Here is a 16,421-nt window from a genome sequence, read left to right on the forward strand (position 1 = left end):
GGACGGCACGGCCGAAAGTTCATTCGGGTTGGGTGCTTGGTTTGGGCTTTTATCCTTGCTTGGTGCAGACACCACACCTGTTTCGCTCCTACCCAAACAGCAGCAAGAAAACTGGCCAAAGCATCAAAACAGCAGCGCCGCAACCATGTTTCGCTCCTGCCCAGGCCCAGGGACCAAATGCAAATGAACGCGACCGTCACCACCGCCACAAGGGTTCGACAAATCTTATCCTACAGCAAAACCATGCGATCATCTATCACGTGTCCCTCCCAACAATACAATCAGAAGCAACCTTGGACCATTACGGACAAACATAAATGAACAAAACCAATGTTGCCAGGTGCTTACAAAACTAAACCAAGATTTTCTAAAGCAACGGTGCCTGTTTATACAAAAGAGGCTCCTAATTAAACATCTGCCCTCTACAAATAAACACCGACACTGGTTTATTTCTCTAAGCGCCTTGCATTGTACAAGGCCTTAGTAAAAGTTTCATGAGCATCCATGCCTAACTAGTTTAATTTTAGGCAAATAACTGAAAGGTTTTAATTTCATAATCCAGATACATTTTCAACCAGGATATATATACTGTACAAGGAGCTAGAGCTAGACAACCAAAAAGACAAAAAAAGAAAACTCAAAACCATAATGGACAAGTCGGTTTAGTGACTATCAATCTATCTGGTGAGGCTAACAAACAAATCAGAGAGGTAATTTACAAGAACAAACGCCACTTCGTTAGGACCTAGAAATAGCCAGGCAATGGCATGTCATCGTCCCAGAGCTCTTTGAATTCACTCATCAAGAAGCCTTCATCCATCTCCGGCGACTCCTCGAGCATGCTTTCTTCCACGGGCTGTGTCACATTGTTAGCAACAAAGAATTGAGTAAGCCTTACATCAAGAATACAGAGCAAAAACTCGCATTTTCTTTTTCTTCTCCACCCCTCAACTCTTGCCGGAGTTTAGATTTCTCCCCACAACTCTTAAACCAGACAAATCACATCCACATTTATCAAAACCGGATAGATCATATCTCGGGGACTACCCCAAAGCGTTCTTTATGACGTGGCTTTGGAAATCAACTCCACGTCACCCAAAACTACTTTTGGATAGCCTCCAGTTTTGATGGTTGGGTCCAATTTGTCTGCTTTTACGGTTGAGGGGTAAAATCTATGCTCTGGTAGAAACATGTGCCTAATTTTTAACCAACACATCATGCCTAATTGTTCAGCGTCACCCTAAAGCTTTTGTATTGGTGCCAAAAGGGCAGGAAAACATAACGCTACCTGGGATTCCTGCATTTTTGTTACGACAGTCAGAATCCTCTGATACTGGTCCCGAGCATCGGGGTACTGAACCATTGACTTCACTCTGGCAAGAGCTCTCTGCAGCCTTTCTTCAGTTTGCTTCCGTCCTTCTTGCAAGAAGTTGTAATCATCCTCGGCAGGTTTAACTGGGATCACATCAACACTGCTGCTACTAGTGGTGCTTTCTGTTGCACCTTCTGTAGACCGAAACCCGCGTAACCCAGCTCCTCGCCGCCTCCAGCGCAATATAACCTTCTCCACTATCCCAACAGACCAAATTATTTTGCGATAATGCTTTCTCACTTGGTGACCTCGCACATGAGCCTAGCAAGTACACAATATAGCACGGTTGAGAAAAAAAATCATAATAATAATAGCATCAGAAATAAGAGATGCTTGACAAAGCATTATAGCTGTTATAACATCATGGTATGATATCCTGTCCTGGATACTAGATTAGCCAAAGAAAAGAAAAACTCATGTTTCACTGAATTACCTTCACACAAATTTGTAAATGATACAGTCATAATTGAAACATTTTAGTATTGCAAAATTCAGTAGAAAAATATGAAATGTGTTGGCGTACTAGCATACTAATCCAGTATTAATCTGGAGCGTTCAGAATTGTAACAAATTCGATTAATTGTCATATACTTAACATTCATACCTGGATCTTGACAATTCGTTGTCTAATAAGCAGAAATTCTTTTCTTCCCTTCCATCCACGAAATTTGTTTTGTATCCGAGTTGCAGCAGCATGCATGGGATCGAATTGTCCTGGTTTAGATGGTTTATAAGATAAGAGTGACATGGCGCGTTCATCTGATATCACACCATTGTCATCCTCATACTGAACTGCTTGCTTTCTCTGGAAGGACTGCACCCTGAAAACTTGATATATCCGAGCAGCAGCTTGGGCAGCATTCCGCACAGCACCTAGTGAATCTCCCATCGATCCAGCCTGAAGACCTTGACCTGCCGATGGTGAGGCAATTCTTCCGGTAACATCTCCAATACCAGGTAGACCAGATATCTCTGATGCATTGCTCCCCATGGCTTCCTTCAGGTTGAGGGTCTGAAGATGGCTTGTTAAAGAAAACTCTGCCAGAAAACCGGAAATTCCCTTGTGCCCATTGAACGATGCAAGATCAGCTGGTGTGCGCCCTGAAGGGAAATCAGGCCTTGGATCTGTCAAAGCTCCAGGAGCCGCACCTAATGCTATAAGAGCAACAACTGTACGCTCTCTGCAGAACATGGCAAACAAGTTCAGTACATATACATGTGTGTGTGTGTGTGTGTGCGCGCGCGCGCAAACAAAAACTATCACCCTCAAAAGAACTTACCTGCCACAAAATGCTGCCCAGTGAAGTGCAGTCCATCCATGAACATCTCTGAAATTTATGCTTACACCAGCAGTTATTGTTGGCCTTATCGCCCAATCATATCCTAGAGCAGCTGCCAGATGAAGAACGCCCTGCCCTTCCTCATCTAACACACTGGGACCTTTGCCACCACCTCCTGCTTTGTGAAGAAGCCAGACATGCAGCTTTTCTTTGATACCGCTTTCAACAAACTGATCCTGCCTATCATCAGGGGCAAGCTGATTGTCATCAGCAAACTTTAGCAACTCAGACCACTGATCATTGTTCGTCATCAATGAGGTTATCTTCTTGTTCAAATCAATCAACTCCTTTGTGGGGTTAGATAGAGCTGCCTGGAACTCGTTTTGCTCATCTTGTCCCAAAGACAATAATTCATCAAGACGCGCCTGGAGATATATTTTGTTTGTAGCACCATGTGGACTGGGAGCATCCATGTATTGAGAATCACTTGGTCGATATTCAAACTCTCGTACTTCACTGCAGGCTAACCTGTTGGAGCAAGTCACATAAAAAGGGACCCTACCAGGTTTGTGCGACGGAGAATAACACCTGAGGGTCCCGTCTACTAAAATTTCTGCTGGAACTTCGACTTCTCCAAACATACATGACCACTTGAGCTTTATAACTTCGTCAGAAGTAAGGAATCTACCAGTGACAAGAACCTGCAGGATACAAGCAATTTTGTAAGCAGTTAACAAACACTAATTCACTCGGACACCAGGACAGTTCTATTTCGTATGGCACTCCTAAGACTTTCAAGCTTTAGAAGCCTAAAGTATAAGTTTAAGAAGACATACCCTAGTCTTTGAACCTGCATATGTCCAGCTTGGAAAAAAATCAGTGATACTAAACAGCTGATCTTGTGCAACCATTGGGTCCAGAGTAAACTGATCCAACTGGTCACGGCCCGATGCTCCAATGATATTGTCAGCATCTTCGCTGTTCCAGTACAATCCAGAACTGGACTTAACTTGGGAATCATCTACTTCAGCAAGTTCTTTGCTCATCCATCTAGTAAAACTATCACTTTTCTTAAAGCTATCCTTCAGGATATCAGAAAGATTAGATGATTGAGTTTTCAGGACGGGGAAATTAATGGCTTCCTCCAAAAGTTTACTGTTTTGTTCAAAACTATCCACTGTACCAAATGTACCATCTGTAGCACTTGGAAGCTGAAATTCAGTAGTTATACCATCAGTGGCACTTGGAAGCTGAAATTCAGTAGTTGTACCATCATTAGCACTTGGAAGCTGAAATTCGGTAGTTTCACAAGTGAGTACATAACCAAATTGAAGCCAGACAATAATAGCAGTATAATATTTTAGGGGAAGACAGTAATAGTACAATATCAGTAGCATGAAAGTCAAGCAGGTGTTATTAATCACAGTATACAAAATAACACAAAATAAATCTATTGGGATGGCAAGAAACAGCAAGAGAAAAAAAACCAGTTATATCCAGGGAAACGAATACCAGGAATTCATCTTTTAAACATGTAACAGAAAACACTATACTACAGCTGTTCAAAGAAAATAATACATGCCATTCTGAGAAAATCACTGTAAGTGCAAACACAAATTTGTACAGAGTGGATTTAGCTTCATACTTTAAGAACACTAGGTAACCGAAAGGTTGGAGAAACAAACATGCTGAGATTGGCTATTCTCTTGTAGCTATGCAATGTCACTGCAGCTCCAGAGTCTAGTATCTCCCCCTCCCCCCCCTCAAATTTCAAGTTCCTGTTATTTTTCCCTACTAGAATTTGCTTAGCACTTGAGGTAACCATCCTCATCCTAAAAATCATTCGATCTACATTTTCAAAATTTTGAGGAACAATACGCTTAATCAAAATAAAAAAATATATAAGGCACTTTGTGGCATTATTGTACTTCCAGTCTGGTACTGTCTGTTAGAGAAAGATGTGCTCCTGAGTGACTTTTGAGAAGAACCATACCCCATTCAAAATTAGTATGTAGGCTTCATCAAACAATGTTTCACGAAATTACTATTCTTAATAAAAGTGAAAGGGTTATCAGTTACAAAACTCTGTGCATTTCAATTACATCCAAACGCATTAATTTCTGAATATATGAAAACAATATATATTCCATTTTGCAAATTTCTGAAGCAACTCAGGCACTAAAAGTACAACTTGACATAAACAGATAAGACACGGTTTCATGGGCATTTTGCCACAGCCTATGCTCCAAAGGACATAGCTGTGCAGATCCTCGTGCACCATGGGTGCAACAGGAGATGAGGGTTGGGGGTAATCAGAGGTAAACCTCCTCTTTACGTAAACAAAAACTTTGCCATCAGAGAACATTAATATGCTATATATATTATATTGCCACACAAAAATGTCCCTGTTACCTGCCACAGTGGTTCTTTATCCGTGTTTGCATGACCATCATCCAGCCCATTGTTATATACTTCATCAAAAGTGAAAGATACAATTCCAGGGCCTTCTGTAAAAGGAGGCTGCTCAGAAGGAACATGAGACTGGTATGGAGGCAATTGATGAGTCCCTTTATCCAGTTTCGTCATTTCATTCCATGATGACAGATCAAATTGAGTACTGGGCCCATTGAATGTAATTCCAAGATTGGACTCGTTATGAATCACAGGTAGGTTATTTTGATAATGAGAATAGAAGCCTGTATTAGGTGCTGTAGCCTGTAATCCTTGATGATTACCTAAACAATAGTAGCAAATAAAGAGTTACAAATCGATCCAACTTAGGTTTCATAGCCTTAATAAATCATTTTTAGTGGCACATACCTACAGACGATGCAGGACCGTATGAGCTGACAACAGAACCATCAATTACGGATCCACCTCCATTTTCATGCTGCTGCATCCGAGAGATAGAGTGGTATCCGGCTCCTCCCGAATAAATATCTGCTGCACCGAATTTTGCTTTAGATACGCTGTGCATAGTTGGAATAGTATCAGTGAAACTATTTAACTGGACTTCGTGCGGAACAGAATAAGATGATCAAACAGCTCTACCTGATTCTGCCTCGTATTCAGAGGCTTGTCCGCTAAGTGAGCTTTCACCATCTGTAGTTTGTGAAGGCATGCTTAAAGGGCTATCCACATAGGCCCCTTGTAGCATGCTATCATGCCCCCTAGTACGAGAACTTGACTTGCCAGCCTGATGTTCATATCCATATACAAAGAAAATGAGACTTTAAGCGACTTATTGCAGGAAAAGCTTTTGTTCACAGCGCATGAGGCAACAACGACTTAAACTCAAGACTTTGAACCCAGGATAGTAAAATGAAGTAGGCAAAGTAAAATATGTAAGCAAAGAAGCAAGACAAATTTACTTCTAAAACCAACATAAACAGAGGGCTTCCAAAATAGGCTGATTAGGTTCCTATATGGAGAGACAAATTAGTTTAACATGTTCAGATTAGTCAGTTTATCATGAGATAATAATTTTCACACAATGTGCTACTGGAACATATGCAAGCATAAACACACAATATTCTTACAAAGGTGGAGTCCAATTTCTTACCCCTTTTAGTTAATTTCACTCTTAAGTTTTGCACTTACTTTACATTTTCCATCCTGTTAACAATGCATTATTAACATTTTCTGACAAGGCTACCTAATCAAGGATCGATCACTTAACGTATCACAGCACTGAAACAGTTTCTTTTGTACAATTGCCTAATTCCTGGTTTATCGTAAGAATCAAGCTCATCAACCACCAGGGCTAGTGAAAAACAAATCAGCACTCTTTATAAACGGTATAGCAACTATGATCCCAAAATAAAACTACAAGTGTGATTACTAATTTACATGTAGCACCTAAAGTGTTGTCCAGACATAAGGATAAGGTAAACAAGTAGCTAACAACATTGCAACCATAGAAGGATTAGGTGTAACCTTGACTTCGAGATAATGTACAAGGACAATGTGCATATAGTCCCTGCAAAAGCAAAGGTATGATAGCTTAAATACAAATGTAGTGTAGTATTTCTAAGTTCCCATGCATGCATGTAAGCTCCATACAGGCATATACAATGCACATGCCATGAGTTATTCAGCAACCGCGAACTTTGCAATATGATAAAAGCAGAATGGATCATTAAAAGTATTTCACTTACTCCTCCAGCATCCAATAGCTCCTCCTCTGGAAGTTTATATTCTCTTCCCCATGAGCATAGTAGCAATGAAGCACATCGATGCTTCCAGACTAGATTTATAAGGAAATATCAGTTAATTTACCTCTGTAGACAAACAATGCAGTATGACTAGGAACCCTTAGAAAAATACTGCAAGATGTCACAGAAATAGGTACTAGTAACATTAAACTTTACTTACTTTTAATCTTTCATGGGCTTCTTTGACAGTCTTTCCATCTTTTTTCTTCCTCCAATTATGGCCATCCTTCCTGAAAAATCTCAATACCTTCCGATCAAACAAGAAAAGTGAACCACCTACAAGCAGAGATACAGATATTAGTGAGATACAATTGAACCTTAACATGACTACTTGGGAGACACGTTGTCAGCTCATGTTCATGTTTACTTTAGAATATGTAGGCTCCAAATAGCACATGTCATTCCAAGTGTCGAGATGTTATTAAAATAGAATGTTCAAATCAAAGCCATGGCTGATCCGAAGGCAAAATGGCATCGATCTAAAGACACTAGTAAGGTATAACCGAAAGCTTAAAGAATCCCATTGAGCAAGGACACAAGACCCAGGCCTGGCATGAGAAGGTGCACAGATCACATAGCAACCCCTCAATCCTGACACCAGGAGAAAGATCATGGTGCATCCAGAGGCTTAGAGATGTGGTTCAAGCTAGTTATAGTAAAGATTGCATAAAAAATTTCTATCGCTATATGGCATTAAAAAGCTGGCAGGGCTACCAGGATGTGCTAAAGTTTACACCTGAGATCAGTATTTGACTAGGTTAAAACGGAAAAAACACCATAAAACCTTATTTTCTGTTTTCGCAATTTCAATGGAACTTTTATTCTCAGAGTGTTGTGCAAGTTTTGAAATCAATGACAGTTTCCAAGTTACAAAATATTGATATATTTGCCCAAAACATAAGTTGATTCGGAGAACTACAAAACAAATAATCAAACAACAAGAGTGTTGAACAGCAAACAGGGGTCATACTTGCAGGCATATTTGGTGGCTCTGGAGCTATACGGAAATTCCTGTAATTCTTGAGTATTTCGCAAATCTCAGTAGGGCGTAGCCATCTGGTTTGAGCCTCCTTCAGTATCTGCTCCATGTCTGTTCAGAAGTCAATGAAATGTAGAGTCAGACAATTCAACTAGTTAAAAAATAGTCATATAAAAGCGGATTTTAAAATCACTCGAGAGAAAATATCATCAGTGTTGCTTCCCAATCTACAACAAATGAAGCATGTGTCATCATCAAAATTCACTTGCACGGTTCAATTTCCTATTTCAGGTTCATGTGCGCACATCACTGAAACCCCAATTACTACTCCCAGAAAACCTTGTAACAATCAGTAGGTACAACTTGACCACCTAATAAGTGACCAAACGTTCCAACTGAGCAAACTGTGGTGAAACTGACTCGTGTCCAGACACAATCACAAAAGGACAACGTGAGGGGTATGTTCATCACATAGATGAAGGAAGCACAATTACTAGAAACGCAAGGAGCCGGAAATTCATCTCCAGAGTGCAGACCACTCAGACCACAGCCGCTACAGCTCCAGGTGGTTCCTCAGGACACTCATGCGCCCAGTGATCAAACTGAGATCTCCACCTTTTCCGCAGCTCCAAACAACCAAAATCTCCGCCACGGAAACTCAAAATTGTCAGAAATCACTTGGCACCAACAATTTCATGCCCTCAAAATTCCGCGGCAGCCCAACGACCCAGATCCCCCGCACGCAACGCAAAGAAGGTGCTGAGCGGAAACAAATCGAAACAAAGACTGGACCGGACCGAGAGGCGTTGACCATCGCCAGCCACCTGAAGCAGGCGCGGGCGGCATCAAACCGGACCAAGCAAAAACACGACACAGAAGGGGAAAAAAAAAACTCCGAGGCGGCTCTCACCCAGCTGCGGCGCGATCCCGTAGCGCCGGCCCTCGGCCATCTGCGCCGCCGCCCGCGTCAGCCGGTGACCGCCGCGAGCCGGCCGAGCGGCGAGCAGCAGGACTCCCGGCGGTCCGCGCCGGGCGAATTCCGCGGTAGGGTTTTGGGGGATTCCGTCTCCGTGGGAAGGGGAGGGGAGGTGGTGGCGATGGGTGTTTTAGCCGACAGGTGAGACGAGGCGGGGAAAGGGAAACAACTGGACGGCTCGCGAATCGCGATGGGCTACAAAGGAAGGAAGGGAGGGAGGGAGGAAAGGGGGGGCGCTCGTGGAGGGTGGAAATGCCCGTTCTGCCCCTCGCCCGCGCTGGACGAGGGGCAGTGGTAGCATACCTGATCTTTCTGGCGATGGGAGGATCCTGGCCGTCCGATCACGGTTGGTGGCGCGGTGCGGGGCGGGGAAGGGAAGGGAAGGGCCGGCCGCATGCATGCATGCATGCATGGCATGAGTACACACGGGACGGGGGGCGCGACTTGACTTGTGGCGCGGTAGGTGGAAGGCGCCAAACCTGTCAGCTTTGCGCGTATACTCTATATACTGCTGTACGGTCGGGTCGGGTCGGGTCTAGTGTGCTGGTGGCCCTGCCGCATGCTGCGTTTTCTACACGTGCCTATCTGTGACTCTGCCATCCACCGCCCGGAGCCAACTCCCCCCAAGAGACAGCCATGTGTTAGTAGAAGAATTCGGCACCGTTGCGTTCAGCAATGCTTCGACATATACAGACCGTCTTGTCCTCTTTTTTCTTTTCTTTTTTTGCAAATCCTGGCAGCGTCGGTTTTGCGCACGGGGAGCTGTAAATGCGGCAGCGGTTACATCAACCGCTGCCGGTGGTGACAGGCAGCGCAACACATACACATACTAATCCAATTCCAACGTTGTCGCGCTCCGAACCACGTATGTATTACGTACGTACAGCACGCAGCTCCTTCCGCCAGCGTCGTACCAAAGGGGGTGGGATAGGAAGGAAAGAGCCGGGGAAAGCGAGTGGCGCGCCACTAGTCAGTTGCCCGTTCAACGCGAAACCACCCTGATCCAAGAAAGATCCGTTCGTGCACAGGAGAATGATGCTCTGAGCCTCTGACTGACCCGAACCCGAGGAGGAGCGCTTCTCGCGCGCGCCCAAGCTTGGCGGGCAACGGGGAAGGGGAGGAGGGGCGGTCGTTATCCGTCCCCCTCGCGCGCCCGTTCCCCGGCCCGTCCGTCCGTCCTTGTCGCCGTCGCTATCGGCTCGGGCTCGTGGGCTCGCCGCCGTCCCGCATACGTCTTGTCGCTCACCTTCTTTTCCTTTTTTTCTTTTCGATTGACGAAAGCCTGATGACCACTCCTCCGTCCTCTCCCTCATGCCAAAAAAATCGACGCAGATATTCTTTTCCATGCCACGCACTGACGCCGCTTACCACGAAGGAACTGATCATCACGGTAATTGCTTCAAGTCTCCTGCCTGGGGCCGAGGAAGAGGATAGATTAACCTTCACGGACCCGGAGCCGGAGCCACGCGTCCCGGTCGCTGATCCGCGCGCATGATTGCAGCTCGGGGTCACTGACCAGAGCTTCCCCGGCCGCTTGAAGCTTCTTAGAAAATTCGTACGAGTAATTAGCTTAGGCATCATTCGTCGATCGTGCCATCCATTAGGCCTGCTAGGCCGACATTTATCTATGCAGCCTTGCAGCTAGCGGTAGCGGCTTTGCACCTAACCCCTGACCCTGAACCTGCTCGTCTTTCCAGCTCAAGTTAAGCGTGCATGCCCGGATACCCCCGGGCCCTGGCCAACAACTCTGATGCGGGAAGAATTACGCATTGAATAATCGCAGCAGATGCTAGGCACGCTAATCCTTGGATCGCCGGAGCCGCATGCGCAGTCAGAGGCCGTGGATGGACGATACATCCACCGGTCCTGTTGGGAGCAAGGTGCATACATAATAAGGTGGGTCGATCGCTACTGCTAGTCACGGAGACGGGGACGCGCTTCCGCTCCGGAGGTGCCCAGACCAGGTGTCCATGGGAGGGAGGGCGGAAACGTCGCTGCTGCTGCTGCTGCTACCGGCAGGCGCGTCGTGCTCTGTGTTGGCCGATCAACAGGCACCCAAGAGGCGAGCAATCAGCGGCAGTTTTTAAAGTGATCGCCCCGCCGGGACGGCGTCCGCCCATTCGGCGTCCGTTGAGAACGGCTGGGCCTGACGAAGAAGCTTCCATGGGGAACGGCGGAGTGCAGCGGCCACGGCTGCTGCCTGGTATGCATTGCATTGCATGCCGACGTGCTGCCGCCGATGTCAGAGGGACTGTAGGACAGTGCCCCACGCGCGTCAGCGCGTCACGCATTATTGCGGTCACGGCCCTGTTTACAATCAAGATGCGAGTTCGCATCCATCTCGCACCTGTGGCTTCAACTGTGGGTCTGTGTGCTACCATGAAAGAACTGGGCCGCGGGAAGGAGAGCAGCTGACCGACCTCAAGAATCGGAGGGGTCGGCTGCTGACCGTACTACAAAGCCTATCCCAGCATAGTGCTGAACTGTGGATGTACAGTAAAAAGAACAACGGAGAAGTACATACTAGGCAAAGGCAATCCTATCTACGGGGTTCTTACCAACAATAATTATTTAGGAACGAAGAGAGTATTAATTAGAGCTTTTTTACCGTACCTTGTACTGTTTAAAGGGGAGGCAGCAGTATAACATAATCAAATCATCAATTTTCTAAGGGTACGATGGGTAGAAAAATATGTTAGTTAATTTACACGAAGCGGTGCCCTGGTCCTTCGCGTCCTTATCCTTGCCGCGGCTCCTGCTCCTTCTCCCTGCCGCCGCCGCCGCCCGTCGCTCTAGCCCCGCCCTCGAGGACCTCTACGGCTCCATGCTCCTTCTCCCCGCCGTCGTCGCCGCCGCCACTCGCCGTCGTGGCCACCGCCGCTCGTGTCGTTCTCCCTGTCGCCGCGGCTCCCTGCTCCTTCTCCCTGGCGTCGTCGCCGCCGCCACTCGCCGCCGTGGCCACCGCCTCTCGCGTCGTTCTCCCTGTCGCCGCCGCGGCCGCCACCGCCACTCGACATAGTTGGCCCCGCCATCTTGGACCTCCGCGGCGCGTCCTCAACCTGGTAAGGTCTCTGTTCTGTTCGAATCCCCTGTTGAATAAATCATAGTGCATCTTCCTTTATCAGATAGCTAGTTTTCTGAAACTGTAATGTAGTGAATCGTGAGGTCTACTCTTGCTTTTGTAATTCAGAATAAGAGGAATAGAACTGCAGTAAGAAAAGTTGCAGCTTTTAGGCAACACAAACACACTGTCCACTTCTCTGTCAGTTCATTGCAATTGCGTTCTTCAATATTCAGTGATAACATCCCCTCTGAACAGAGATCATTATAATCTGCGTGTTACTCCCCTATGGGTTTTGGTTAAATCACTCTTCTAGTTTGACCTTTGGACAAATCTTCATATTCCTACTAGTTTGGCCTTTGGACAAATCTCCATATTCCTATTAGTCTGCGGGTAGTACTAAATTGTTTATGCTTAAATCACTCTTCTATGGTGCTGGTTCTGTTGGTGCAAATTAGGAAGTGCTTACTGGAGTATATCTAATGTTTCTGTTTGATTATGTACACAAGCATTGTTACTGATACGTGTTTTAGTTTCATGGGTGGAATTCAAATAACTTAGATTTGATTCTTTTTAATTACAGGGTTTGACATAGAATATGGGAGTGCCACCCTCGAGAACATTGCAGAATATGACATGGTGATCAGTCAAATTTTTGGCAGCGAGGAAGAAGGTTACAATTACTATAATGCATATGCTCGGTCAAAGGGTTTTGGTGTTACGAAGGAAGAACTGACCAGGAAGTCGGGCACGAACATAGCTTTTCGTCGCCTTTATGTCTGTTGTAAAGAAGGATATCGGGTGAGGAAGCACTTCGAAAAAACGACGAAGTTCCATGTGTTGGAGAGTGTGTGTGTCCGGTGTGTTGGTCATGGCCCACCATCAGGAGAGTGCGTGTGTAATTAAAAAATCCAATAGAAGTAACACAGGGTGATAATAATAAATAATTATAGACAAAACATTAAATATGCTCATTGGGGGAATCGAACCTATGACCTCGAGCAAATTAGTGCACCAACCAAACTAGCTGGTCATATACTTGTGATGTAAATTCATATACTTGTGACGTAAATTCTTAAGTATATAATTATTTACTTCACTTCAGGGAGGTTGTAATTAAAAATTAGGAAAATATATTAACTAGCGTCACAAAAAAAATTCTTTTGTACAGATAAGTCGAGTCATAAACATTTAGATCATCTACAGACGGAATCTAACCAAAGTATACAGTGAAACGATAATAATAAATAAATAATTACAGACAAAACATAAAAAAAATCTATAGATAAGTCGAGTCATAAACATTTAGAGCATATGCAGGCAGAAACTACGATGAATTTCATTGTTTTATGACATTTTATGTATTTTACACTTTTTTATGACAAACTACTAAAATACAAGCCGAACGTGACAGAACGTGCATAATAGGCCATTCGGGTACAAGCCGAAAGGTTCAGTCTCACTAGTGGGGACGGGGCCTTTAGCCCCGGCCCGTAAGGGGCTTTAGTCCCGGTTCACCAACCGTGACTAAAGGCCTAACCTTTAGTCCCGGCCCTGTTACAATCCGGGACTAAAGGTGTTCCACGTGGGCACCTCGTAGCGTCCCAGGGGCAGACCCTTTAGTCCCGGTTCGTTACACGGACCGGGACTAAAGATTTTTAGATTTTGCTGATTTTTGGGTTTTTTTTTGAATGAAATTATTTTTTGGTTTTAGGGTTTAGGTGTTCGGGAGATTAACGCGATGCCTCGTTTGGTGTTCGGGAATTAGTTTTCATATAATTTAAATAGAAATAATTATGCATATATATATATAAGATTAACTTATCTTACAAGCGAGCATATATATACAATTATATGCAGATCTGAATTATCGGGACTAGAGCCCGTCTATTCGATTACATGGACGAACATCAGTAATGGCCCCTAGTTACACTAAATCGTCCTTTGTCATCTATAGCTTCCGTCCTCAGAAATCCCGCAAGCTCCTCTACAACAGCAATCGCGCTTTGCTCTGGTAGGACCTTCGTCCTCATGGCCGTGTGCTATATAAGAAGAGGAGATGAATATGAATATCAATCATGATAACAAAGAATGACGGGTAAAAATAGAGGCGTGAATGTTCATTGCTTACGTCGAATCTGTGATCCTTGAGCTCAGAGGTAAACGTGTGAATGGTCTCGCAAACATAGTATCCGCATAGATGAGTTCCCCGTGGCTGCTGGTCGCACTTTACGAGAATAGAATATATATAATCAAAATAATAATCTAGCATCATAAATGTATTGAAAATTAATAGAAGTATATCATACTACTACTTACCTGAGCCGCTCTAAAGGTCAGCTTCTCAGGAAAGTTACCGGGAGTCACGCACTTGAACCGCTTCCAAACCCTGCCCGACAAGGATAATGATTTCTAAGTTTTTCATTAATTGATATATCAGAAAATCATCGAAAGAGACCGATAGAGCGCAAGAATGATTAAAATTACCCTTGGAGCATGTCCTGCAGGCTTTGGAACTGTTCCAAGGGTCTCGATAATGGGTCGAAGGCATCAACTCTTCCCTTATCAATTTGAATGTCCAACAGAATCCAATGAAAGCTGCATATATATATATGTGTGTGTGTGTGTGTGTGTGAGTAACTTATCAATTACACTTATAAGTGAATGGACACAACAGAGTAAAGACCCTCACCTGAAGTTGTATGGAAACAGTATGTGGTCACAAAAATTTTGATCTATTAGAAACCTTAGAAGGTTTTCCTCCGTCTCCTTGGGTTTATCAGTTAGCGTCGCTATATGTATTTTATCTGGGTCAATAAACCCAATATTTAGGATGGTCTTACTTTTACAATCCAGAATCTTCATTTTGCATAATAGAGTACAAGTTATATATAGACAATGAATTGAAATAGCTAAACAAGTTATATGTAGACAACGAATTGAAAAACTTACAGACAATAGCAACTCATAAGCGATTTGTCGAGGGCGTCGCCATTGTACATCTGGAAGAGTTTATCAAAGTCGATATGGATTTCTTCGGAGCGGCCGTAGTACTCCCGTGGGACACTCAGCACGATCATCGTTCTCCCATTCTTTGATTCACTTAAGTACCATTGATGCAAGTAACGCATATTTGTTGGGAGATCATCTTTGCTGACCAAAGGCTCTCCCATGACAAACTGTGGCTTAGGGGCTACCACGGCCTTGGGTATCCTGTCGTCTTGGGAAGCCAGCAAATCTTCAACCGAGATACCACATTCAGCCGCCAACTCCTTTGCTCTTTCAAAAGCTTGCCCCTGCACCGGAGGGGGAACATTCTCGGTTAACACCTTGAGGGGTGGGATCGACTGTTTGGCATGTTGTCCAAGCTGAGGAACGTCTGATTTTTTCTTGCTTGTAGTTGAACTTGATTTGCTCCACTTGCACTTGCACGTGAGCTTCTCTTTTCACTTCCTTCTGCAATGTGCGTGTATAGTCATCAGGCTTATAGTGTAAGTCATATTGTGATGGAAGGGTTATGAAGTCTTTTGCCCATGCTATTTGCTTCTTGGTGTATTCCGGGCGGGGCTCGGGTTCCTTCTTTTTCATCTGCGCATCATGATGTTCCTTTGCTATCCTGGCGTTTTCCTCGGGGGTACGATCATAAGGTCTGATAGGAAGATTAGCATGAGGTACCTTTGGGAGGGGCGACCGTTTGCGCTTTGGGGGGCTCCATCGCTTAGGAATCATCGACGGAGCGTTCTTGGTGGCACGCTTCCGCTTAGTATCCTATGCGGGCGGCGGCGGAGACGGACGACCCAAGTCCGGCGGCGGTGATCGAGATGGACTCGTGTTGTGCTGGCCGACGTCATGTGGAGGGCTTGGAGGTAATGGAGGTGTAGGTGACCTGCGACGACTAGGAGGCGGTGTTGTCCTTGGGGCCGAGCCTGGAAGCTTGATGTAGTTCTTGTCCCATAGGATGACTCCACCCAGTACTTCTCCGAGTGTCCTCTCATCTTCGGGTCCAGCTATGTCGAGCTCCATATCATGAAACCCCGTCATGATTTCATCCACCCCGACTTTAGCAAAGCCAGCTGGAATCTCACGGCCATGCCAGCGTGCATCAGGGCCAGAAGGTAAAGCTTGTCCGACGGCCACCTTCATGGATATGTTCTTGAATTTCTGATGGAGTTCACATGATGTTGACTCCTTGATTCCATCCACGGGGTCGCCGGGACCGCCCTCTATCATTCTTCGTGCATCGTCGGGCGGGGCCTCAGATTCAGCCACGCTGCTTTTCCGCTTAGATGGGGCGCCGGTAATATCAAGTGCAGGATCTTCCTGGCGCGGTACTCCTCTAAGCTCATCAATCTGCTTCTGTTGCTCGTTAATCCTGGCAAGCAACTGGTTGAACTTGTCATTCTCCTCATCCTGCTGCCGCTTCTTTGCTCTCTCTCGGCTTCTGTAAGTGTCTTGGTCTCTCGCAAACCCAAGCCACCACGGGTAAGAAGGACCGAAGCCTCGCGTTCGTCCTCCATGTTCCTCATTGCCGAGGACCAG

General features: G+C 45.2%; 1 protein-coding gene across 4 annotated transcripts; it reads right to left on the minus strand.

Moving 5' to 3' along the window:
* Positions 1 to 521: 521 nt before the first annotated feature.
* LOC123449676 (calmodulin-binding transcription activator 3-like) lies at positions 522 to 8,996 on the minus strand. 4 transcript variants are annotated; one of them, XM_045126972.1, is made up of 13 exons: positions 8,756 to 8,996; positions 7,837 to 7,956; positions 7,027 to 7,142; positions 6,810 to 6,898; positions 6,589 to 6,631; positions 5,704 to 5,848; positions 5,473 to 5,595; positions 5,065 to 5,387; positions 3,489 to 3,902; positions 2,653 to 3,353; positions 1,977 to 2,553; positions 1,289 to 1,633; positions 522 to 856 (listed from the first exon to the last, which is right to left on the minus strand). In XM_045126972.1, exons 1-13 carry the CDS (start codon positions 8,793 to 8,795, stop codon positions 746 to 748), a joined length of 3,147 nt encoding a protein of 1,048 aa, XP_044982907.1. In that variant the 5' UTR covers positions 8,796 to 8,996; the 3' UTR covers positions 522 to 745. The 4 variants fall into 4 exon arrangements, with proteins under 4 accessions (XP_044982907.1, XP_044982904.1, XP_044982905.1 ...); XM_045126969.1 differs by having other exon boundaries at positions 3,489 to 3,941; XM_045126970.1 differs by having other exon boundaries at positions 3,489 to 3,941; positions 5,473 to 5,592; positions 8,756 to 8,995.
* Between the last annotated feature and the right edge of the window lie 7,425 nt (positions 8,997 to 16,421).

This window comes from Hordeum vulgare, chromosome 4H (genome assembly GCF_904849725.1).
Source record: "Hordeum vulgare subsp. vulgare chromosome 4H, MorexV3_pseudomolecules_assembly, whole genome shotgun sequence".
NCBI lineage: Eukaryota > Viridiplantae > Streptophyta > Magnoliopsida > Poales > Poaceae > Hordeum > Hordeum vulgare.